At 38.5% G+C, this 10,260-nt stretch overlaps 1 protein-coding gene across 2 annotated transcripts in view; it reads left to right on the top strand.

Annotated features, from left to right (window-relative positions):
* LOC101846955 (activin receptor type-1) overlaps nt 1–10,260 on the top strand; it is a 63,470-nt gene that overhangs the window by 4,849 nt on the left and 48,361 nt on the right. Inside the window, exon 1 of one of the 2 annotated variants that reach the window (XM_005096422.3) lies at nt 1,246–1,328. The exons of the other annotated variant lie outside the window; for it this stretch is intronic. Coding sequence (XP_005096479.1) covers nt 1,274–1,328 — 55 coding nt within the window. The 5' untranslated portion in view covers nt 1,246–1,273. Of the gene's footprint in view, nt 1–1,245; nt 1,329–10,260 lie in introns of those variants that run through there. 2 annotated transcript variants of the gene reach the window in all.

The following is a 10,260-nucleotide window of genomic DNA, read 5'->3' as shown; positions in this document are numbered from 1 at the left end:
CTTCTTCTTCTTCTTCTTCTTCTTCTTCTTCTTCTTCTTCTTCTTCTTCTTCTTCTTCTTCTTCTTCTTCTTCGGCACCCCTGTCTTAATACCCCCTCTACTCAATCCAGGTGGAAAGACAAATAGACCTTGATTCAACACCCAAAGGTTGTCTCTCTCTATCCACCTCTCTCAAAGTCGTACATGTATTTTTCTTTGATATTTTAATTTTCCCCTCTTCTTTCTTTCTCCTCCCCCCCTTTTTTTGTGAATCGAGCATAAATGTACTCTGCTCTGGGTGTTATCGTCTTCATTTCCCCCCAGGCTTCTAAATCTCAATCCGTGTAGGAATGAATGTGACAACTCGCCCCATCGACCCATTTATATGTTTCTTTCACCCGTGCTCCTGCTGAAACAACAAAGAAGGCAAACATAGTGGAACATTCTTTATATTTATTTTTTTCTCTTATAGATCCCAACTTACTAACACCCCACATACACACCCCACTCCAAACTCCACCCCCATCCACCCAGCTGTTGCAACAAACATATTTTTTCTAAACGTGCGTGTTCGTCCTCTATCTTTACGTGCACGTGCAGTGTGCGATATTTTCATTGCCCGTTGGAGTTATTTAAAACACTCTGGAGTCTGGAAACTTTCTTCTAAATAATAATCATTATGTTGCCATCTATTTATATTATTATCATCGGCCCCCTCAAGCTGGCGCACCTCATAACTCATACCGTATTCAATTTCTTCTCTCCCTTTTCATCTTTTCACCTCCCCTCTTCTCCTTCATTCCTCAAATGATAGGCCGATTATATTTTAATAAATCCCCTTTGTCTTTTCGATAGCTTCGACTACTACTACTACTACTACTACTACTACTACTACTACTACTACTACTACTACAAAGATACTGACTAACGAACGTCCTGTGCTCGGACAAAGAAGATGACAACCGAAAACATTATGTACAGTGTCAAAGGATCGGAAAAACCTGTGGCAACAAGTTGATCTGCCACCATTTGCTATTCGATTACAGTACACACGGCTATTGCGCTTTCCGAAAATGATTTAGGGTCATACATTTTATACCCTGAATTTGCACAACCGTGATTTTACTTCATTTTTTTTTTCTCAATAAGGGTCTTGATGCAGACCGTCTATTGCTAGGACTAAATACGGCGAGGGATAAAAATAGTTTTGACACCGTACCTCATTTATATTCATCAAAGTTCAAGGTTCACACTTTCAACCCAATAGGTTGGAGGTCATGCAAATGGCGGAACGATGTCGATCAGGAGTAATGTTTGTGTGATTCTTGCTTCAGCTTTGATGGTGTTTGGTGAGTTGTAAATCTCTCTTGTAATGTTTAGATTGTGATTTATTGTCCTATTAGAGGATGATAAAGTTTTCTGTGAAATATTTGTCTTCAGGGGTCTGTTTTCGAGTAGGCGACTCTTCGGCGCCAGGAGACGACAGAGAGTCTGCCTATTTTTCCTTTTCTTTTGGATTGGTGTACTGTAGGCTACTTCACAAAGGGGAAAAAAGACCCAATTTTTGTTTGAATCTCAGGACAGTTTGGAATGTCGATTTATTGTAAGAGCATTATTTCTTAAAAGATACTCGTTGAAACTAAATGTTAAGTGCTTATGGCGAGATATTCGTCGACTTTAGAATCCCTTGACCCCTGTACAGACGTAAGCAACTCTTGTCTTTGTCGTTTGGCACCGTTGATTGTTTGTAAACAGTTCAGAAACAAACAGCTGCAGCTGTTGGCTAGGCTAAGACAGGAAGGTAAGAAAGCTCTCTTCTATGGGACCCCACCCTTCTCTTTCCCCAGTGGTCTGTCTGTCGTTGGCTGTCTCTCTTTCAGCTTTCTCTCTCCCTTGAAATTTCCTTCTCTATCTCACAGTCACACACACACCACTGTCAAACCAAAACACACCCACCACACACACACACACACACATACACACACACACACACACACACACACACACACACACACGCACACACACACACACACGACTCATACACACACACACAAACACACACACACACACACACACACACACACACACACAAAAGACACAAAGACAAAGTGAGTGATGAGTGACACATGATGATGTTCTCATTCTTAGTCATGTACACAAAACTTCACAGGTAGTTGAGGTAGACATCTAGATCTAGAATTATCTAGATCGAGATCTATCTATATCTAGATCTAGATTCTAGATCTAGATCTAGTTCTAATTATAAGTAATAGTGTCAAGATCTATAGAATAGAATCTGGATCTTCCAGAGACGAGAGTGCTTGCCAACCTGGGCAATAATATTGTCCAATTGTGGGCAATTACAATTTTGATAGACAATGTAGATCTAGTGGATCAGCCAGTAGGCCTACTGACAGGTAGGTACATTTGTGTATTATTTTATGTCTGGTTTGAAAAAAACCACATTAAAATATCGAGTTTGTAAGCAAATGTTAGCCTCTTTTAAGTCTTTAAGGTGGTAAAAATGGGTGTTGGCTATAAAAATGTTGACAAGCACCATAGATGTACACTATAGTACTAGATACCGTACGCCCCTCTCTCGCCTTGCTGCGCGATGGCCACATTTGACAGCGGCGTCCGCCATGTTTTTTGTGGCAAGTTGTGTGAAGGAGTTCATGCTAAAGCAATGGGCTAGGCATGTTTTCTCTCTCTCTCTCTCACACGCGATAGGCGAGGCTCGGTTCTTGTTGATTTTTTTTTTACATGGGCGCCGTGGCGTACTATATCTAAATTACTAAATTGCAATATATATTACGGCGTTCTTTCTACAACTAGATCTACAAATAAATGTATTATTAAATAGATAGGGATAGAGATATGGGCTTGAAAAAAAACACAAAAAAACAACCCAACCTTTATTTGTTCATCAGCACTTTATCTACGAGGTGGTTTATTTCTTATTGACCGAATCAAAGCGTATATAGGGCCTATAGAACTTTTAAAAAGAAGTATGAAAAGATGTGGGTGTCATGGGAACCTCCTATAACCACCCCACCCTCTCTCTCCTCCCGAATCCCAACACCAACCCCCCCCCCGGCCCCCCCTCAGATATATGAGTTTGCCATTAAATTAAATGAGGATGAGCCATAGGAAAAAAAATTCCATAGTTTTTCAGCCTTTAGGTGTAGGAATGCAATGAAGCTCTTGATAAAGCAAATTCAGCCAAACAAATGATGAATACATGTACTGGTATTTTTAAAATCGAGTTAAACTTTCCCACGTGACATTTGAACAGGAAACTGTATTTTTCATTCATATGTTCCCTTTTTTAAAAAGTATACTAAATTATAAGTAGTGTTTTCTTATGTCGGTATTAAACTTTGGTTTATATTGATTTTAAGAACTAAAGTAGACCATATACAGCACTTAAACTAAAGATCCTCCTATTGCTGTTTTAAGTAAGTCTAATTTTGGACATTAGTAAAGCAACTGTGACAACTCTGGACTCACTAAAGATAAAAAAGTGAACTTAAACGTTGTTTTGTAGCCTAGTCAATTGTTTTTCTACTCAGTGTAGTGATAACTGAAACAAAAACCTTTACTAAGGTGTTTTTGGACAACATTCAATAAAACAAAACAATAAAAAGTACACTGTTTCAGTTTGATAAAGAAATTTCCTGCCCATTGTGAAAAAGATCTAGCTGCTACCTTAACTTCACATGGCCCAGAACCTTACTGATGGCTCTTTATGTTTTAAAAAAGAAACCCGGAGTGACTATTTGTGTCTATAAGACATATTATGCACTAAAAATAGATGATGTAATAAAAGAAAACAGACATCACTGAACTGCCTGACAGAACCAGTAAGACGTTAATCCAGAAAGGGACAAGAGGTTTCACATGCTTGCACCTTTAAGAGAATCGCTTTGAATCAAAACATAACGTTAGAATCAAATATTAGAATCAAATAAAACACGTAAGACTAAGAGCAGAGACACGCCCACTCACATGTAAACAAACTTTTTAGCCACATTAAAAATGGCCGCCAACAAACTCAAATGTGTCCGTGTCACGTAACCTCGTACGGACTCTAGTTTAAAAGGAGGTAACTCTATGACAAGCACTGATCTTGATCTGGAAGTTGAGACAAAGCATAGGCCTAAGGTTTATAGAAATGGGACTGTCAAGACTTCTTGTATTTTTACATCAGATCAGTTAGAGGGTGATGCTGTTCTTTAGTGTAGGCCTTATAGAGTTTTGGTTGATGAGATAATAATTGTAGATAAATTGAAATGGAAATTAAGTATTTTAGTTCAGGAGTTCATCACTTTATAAACTGTGATGGGCTATTGTCAGAGAGTGTGTGAAAGGGAATGCCTCTATGCTACGCTGTTTGCCCTATAAACTGTAACCAGCTCAGCTGTCTGAGTCATACACAGCAGTTAAGCTTTCCAATGTAAATTTTCCTCTCTACACCTCTACACTTTCAGCAAACTGGCCGCCAGAGGTACACTCTTCACACATTGCATGCCATGCACTCGGCAGCTTTACAGTGATAAATCTCTTTTTCTCTCATATGACTGTGAGCTATGGCTTGTCGCTGACTTGCTGCCTCTCTGCCCATCCCATCTCTCCACCCGTTGTATATTTTAGGTATCATATATTTGACAATTTATAGTCCTGATCTGGCTGTAACATGACGTGTATAGATAATAATATAATTATCAAATATATTTGTGCATGCGCACGAACACATATGCACAGAGTATGGAGAGACTGGGGCACCTAGAGAAATAAAGAGAGTGGTAGAGATAAACTGACAGTTCTATGCAATTAACCAACAAAAAGACACTTCAAGCACTGATCACACTGTGTAATCATTTCCATCGACATTGGGTAGAAGAAGCTATTTGTGTCATTACACGGGGGAATGAGGCATTGGTCCATTTTTTTTTGTCACAAAGAGTTTATAGAGATATAATGACATCTTTTAAGGCTCAAACATTTTCCTTGCTTTGGTTGAAAAAAGACTCAAATCTATCCTGAGAAAAATCAAGATATTACGATTGAAGGGGTGGAGTTGCCTGATGTTGGAGGTAAGATTAGATTAACAAGAAAAGGGCTGTCAAAATGTTGTGACTTTCAAAGCTTTCAAGAGTGACAATGGCAACTGCAAGAACAGTTTACATTTTTTGTGCTTTTTATCAACGTTCCTCACTAAAATCCACTCAGAAATATAATTTTTAAAAAAATGGACATAAAAGGCGTTGAACCAAAATGAGAAAATTTAGAAAAAAATTGCCCAATGACCAGAAAAATGCTAATTTTCTTTGATTTCACTATTTTCATGAGTGCCTGTATTTCACTGTGGTGCCCGACATTTTTAACAGAGTAAAGCATTAATTAAACCACACCAGTGCCACTATACCGCCTACTAATTTAACTAATGCTTGTCCAAAAGGTTGGAAGTATTTATTATAATGAGGTTTGACTGTATTTGTTTGTGTATTGTCTCTTCTGCTAAGGAATTGCAGTGGTTGCCAGTGGAACACCATAGGTGTATTGCACAAAGAAAATTTTCTTTCAAATGTATGAATAATATGATACCATTACACATATAATATATATATGAGAAATCCTTTATACAAATATATACACACACACCAACAAAAACCCTTTGTTTGTCGGTAGATGATTTATATAAATAGATAAGAATTATTGTCTTTAATGTTCCATGGGCAAGTTATATACATGAATGTTGTGGCTTACTGATTTGGACAGAACTGTCATAGCATTAAAATTAATAAATGTTGAAGAGCAGGCGATCTCGTTTACTCTAACTTTACTTGGTTGCTTGAAACATCACTTTGTTTGAACATATCAGTGTGTGCAAAATTGACACTCATTTGTGTGTAAGATGTGTTGTTTTGTAAATTTGTATTATGTTGGCATTTTCATGTGGGTGCTTTTTTCTGCTTAGATATAGATATAATATATGTGTTTTTATATGAGATGAGAATAGGTTTTGTGACTTGTCTGGGAGAGAGAGAGAGAGAGATTTGTTTTTTTTCGCTTGATTTCCTAATTGCATAAAAAGGGCATGGGCTTTCGTAATCTTTACAAATGTAAAGAGCATTCAGCAGTGCACAAGGGTGAAAAGCGTTCTGTATAATTTCTGAGATCCTTTATATATCATTTTTATTGAGGATGTCACAGAAACGAGACTGGTGTCTGTGGTTTAATGTTTGCTTTGCACACAGAATATTATATAATTCGTTTGATTCCTGTGTTTAGAAATTCATTTTATTGAGTAGCTCTCTTCTTTTGCTTGGATGTTGTATTCACCCAGCCAAAGTTGGCTTTTAATACTTTTATGGTTGGGGTTCAAAACAGCTGTTCTCTGAAATGATCTGAATTATGCAGATGGTGCTTAAAAAAGATGAATAATCAGTCATAAATTTATTCATCAAAAGTGTTTGCATGCAGGCTTTCCATATGGAGGCAAAATCAAAATATGTATAAATTAAATAAATTTGTGGACAGAATTTTGCCTGTTGAAGAATATTTATAATTACTTTGAAATGGGCATGTGTTTGGTTAAGAAAACAAGGCCAAGGGCCCAGCTACAATGCTACAACTGGAAATTTTCAGAAAAAGCCATACACCAGTTGCAACTTTGGTTTGATAAATAGTTGACTACTCTCAAGCTTTATGCTGTGTACAAAAGAACTTAAAGAACAAAGAAAAATTTGAAAAATAAGTTGTTTTCGAATTGTTTGTTGTTGTTGTTGTTTTTTTTTTGGGGTGTGTGTGTGTCTTTCATTTCAGTGAAAATTGTTACCGAATTGCAAATGTCAGTGTGTTCTGAATCAGTGACCAAATGACTGAATGTTTGCAGTTGTTTAGAGTGGGTAATGGGCAATTTCTATGTGAATGTTTTTCTTGAAATTGAACGAATGTCTGGAAGCCATATTTGTCCGGCTTAATTTAAGGTACATGTAGTAACCAAGTCAGGGTGCCCTTTTAAACCTGCCTTTTTCTAAACAAGAAGTAATAAGTGAACAGTTATTTCAGTGGTGTAACCTGCTACAAGTAAAAAAAGTACAAGCCTGCTCAACGCTCGAGACCCAAAGAAGGAAATAATGACCCGACCCTAGGAAGAAACCCTAAACTCTATGAGGGCATGGAGGACCTGTGGCAAACAGCAGCCTGCGCGCCAGAGACTTAGATGTCCATTTAGAGATAAATGAGAAGAAGAAAATTTCTATTGTTGGGCATACAGCATATGAACAATTTGGCTTTGCTTTTGGGGTACTTTAAAGATGGTAGCATACAGTTTGTTTTCTGCCCTTGTCAGATACGAGATGTTAACACAAAAGTTGCTGGTCTCGATTGTTACTTCATGTATCCATCATCTGATAGACTCACTCTTGCTTTCTAGTCTAGACTAGTGTGTCATGTTCTCTTCCATATCAAACTCTGGTGACCCAGAATTATTCCAGTTCTTGTGGTTGTGCTCTTCCCTTTGCTTCTGAAAGAAGGGGAGGGGGGGGGTGTAATATAAATATTCCATGGATTAGAGCGACCCATCTCCGGAATCGTCTCAACTATAGAGATCTAGATATTAAACAGTAAGTCATATTTTTTAAAGGGGGGATTGCAGTGGAGTAATTTGTTGTATATTAAAAGAAATTAAGAAAACATTTTAAAATCAATTTTCAACAAGGCACTACTATTTTGGATACTAGATTCCAGAAGCTGTGTGTATGCAGTACATCTATATGATCATGTAGGTTGTGGAGAGACTAAGGGCTATGCAATTAATGTTATTTGAGGTAAATGACTGTGAATGATTGACTTGTTGACAGGTGTGGACAATGATTAATTGCATGAAGGTGACAATGAGGTTTGGTTATATTTTAAAAGAATTAATGATAGTACATTTTTGCAGTCTGAGGTCCCATGTGTTTTGATAGTGTTACATTAATTTCCTTTTGCTTCCCTCTGCTGTATGTGATTGATAGGAACTGTTAGGTAGAGGTTTGTTTACTCTGTTTTACAGATGTCACAGCTTTTTCTCTTTTTTTTTGAATGATGGTTTTACTTGTACTAATTAAGCATCCTCAGCTCTAGGTCATATATATTAAAACAAAAAAATTCGACTAAGGTCCTTAGTTCACTTTTAGGTTATCACTTGTTTCGAAACAACGGGTGATTAATGAGGGTCTTATGTAGTCTGTTCTTTATACTTTATAAACCTCTTTTCAATGTTACCATCATATAAATCATTGACTAGTCTCTGTAAAATGTGACAGTCGTCATGCAAATTTCTGACAGACCTAACTTTAATTTGTTGGTGGTTTGGTGTGGTTTGTTCCTTCTTTCCTCCTATCAAACATCTATTCTATTGTCATTTTGTCTCTATATGTTACTCTATTGTAGCACCTCTAATTTTCTGCACTCTCCAACCTATTTATAATGTAGCAAGTGCCATAAAACTCGTGCTAAAACTAACCCCGCTTTCAAAAGCTGCGAATGTCTGAATTCGGAATTGTGCGTTATGTTTTGCCTTTGCATTCGTTCAACTATTTAAACGGTACAGCTGATGTATTTAGCACCATTACCCATCGCTTGCCTCATTTAGCTGTGGGTTATGCTCATTGCAAAAAGCTAATGAGGTAATTGGCAGCTTTTTCCGCTGCACTAGATAATTGACTGCTGGGCTGGAGCCCCGGGGGCCGGCCTGGCTCATAGAGCAGGGTGCTGGACGGATCAATACCTAGGCCGTTGTGGGATTCACCGGGCTCACGTTCAGTTGATGGATGATTTACTGCTATAGTCCAAGTCCAAACACGAGAACCATCCTCCCCTGACTCCACCCCTTTCCCGGTCGTCATTGTCGTTTAACGGCCCCCGCCTTTGTTCCGGAGAATGTGGTTTTTAAAGTACATGATGATGCGTACTTAGTTGAACTAACTTGAACGTGTGTTCTCGTATACTGTGTTCACTTTTTGAGCAGGTGGTTGGTGGGCGTTTCTGTGTGGCCTGTGTCTTCTTCTCCTTTTACCACCTGTTGCTGGTTGCAACTTTATGGCATCAGTGTATTTGTGTTGTTGTTTTTTTTTCTGTCCGTGGTGTGGTTGTAGTTTTTGCATTACTACAATAGCCAAAGTACTGTTGGGCGTTTCCATGTAGGCCCAACGGCTCCTTTTTTTAGCATTCTATCGTGCCTCTGGTGGTTCTAACCTCCTATTGTTCTTTCACGACATTGATCCTGCCGGAGGTTAGAAATACAATGACACGAATATAATGTAGATCACTTTTTCATAGTCACAGGCAAGGGGCGCTGCCACCCGACTGGCGGGTGTTTCACAATCTCTCTGACGAAACGGGTAAAACTCATTTCGGAGAGAAATTTCTTCCAGTTTCAGCTTTGTTTCATGTCATCCAATCTGTCAACGAAAGATATAGTTCTGACGTGGCAAAAATAAGAAACTTTTTCTCCGTATACCCCACGTCGTTGCGTCAATTTGGAAACGTCCAGTATTGTGAAGTGTGACGTTGAAAACTCATTACAAATATCATATGACAAACCTCTTTCACTGAATATGGTTGATTTACCACCGTTGCCTTTTGCCCATGCTGCGACCACAAGATAAACCTGTCATGTGTCGTGTATTTAAAATCTCATGCACGTGCTGCCCGAACTGAGTCTGTGTAATTTACTCACTTACTCATCTATGAAGCTTTTGAAAATTGGTTTCCTCTGCTCTCCTTTGGCCAGTAAATAGCATCCCCCACTCCTATTTTCCTTTTGTACCCCCCCCCCTAGCCCAGCAAAAAAAAGCAAATAAAAGAAATGAATAAATAAATAAATACATAACTTACACAATCATAATTCGAAACATAAACGAAACCAAAAAAAAAAAAAATGCTACACGAAGGAGATGAAGGCTCAAGCGTTTGCTTTACATATCTGCTGTTTATTTCTCACACCGCGCTAGCACTCGGATAAATTGAACCCAACCAAACTGCGTGCATGGAGACTTGAGAAGAAACCGGTTTGTCGCAAGTCGCAACACCATGGCGGCGTTTGGTGGTGTCACGGCGTACAGTAATTTGCTGTGTGACTCGAACCGCGGCTCTTTGTGGCGGTCTGTACCGTCTGTATACCGTGTTTACCAATTTCTTTTTATTGCTCGAGGCATAAAACTTCATAGGCCAGGCGTCAATGCCAGTCAGCCGTCGTCGACGTTCACCAAAGTGTGTGTGTGTGTGTGT

Source organism: Aplysia californica, unplaced genomic scaffold, assembly GCF_000002075.1.
Source record: "Aplysia californica isolate F4 #8 unplaced genomic scaffold, AplCal3.0 scaffold00128, whole genome shotgun sequence".
NCBI classification, from domain to species: Eukaryota; Metazoa; Mollusca; class Gastropoda; order Aplysiida; family Aplysiidae; genus Aplysia; species Aplysia californica.
The sequence above is the reverse complement of the archived record's forward strand: the minus strand, read 5'-3'. Positions and strand labels throughout refer to the sequence as shown.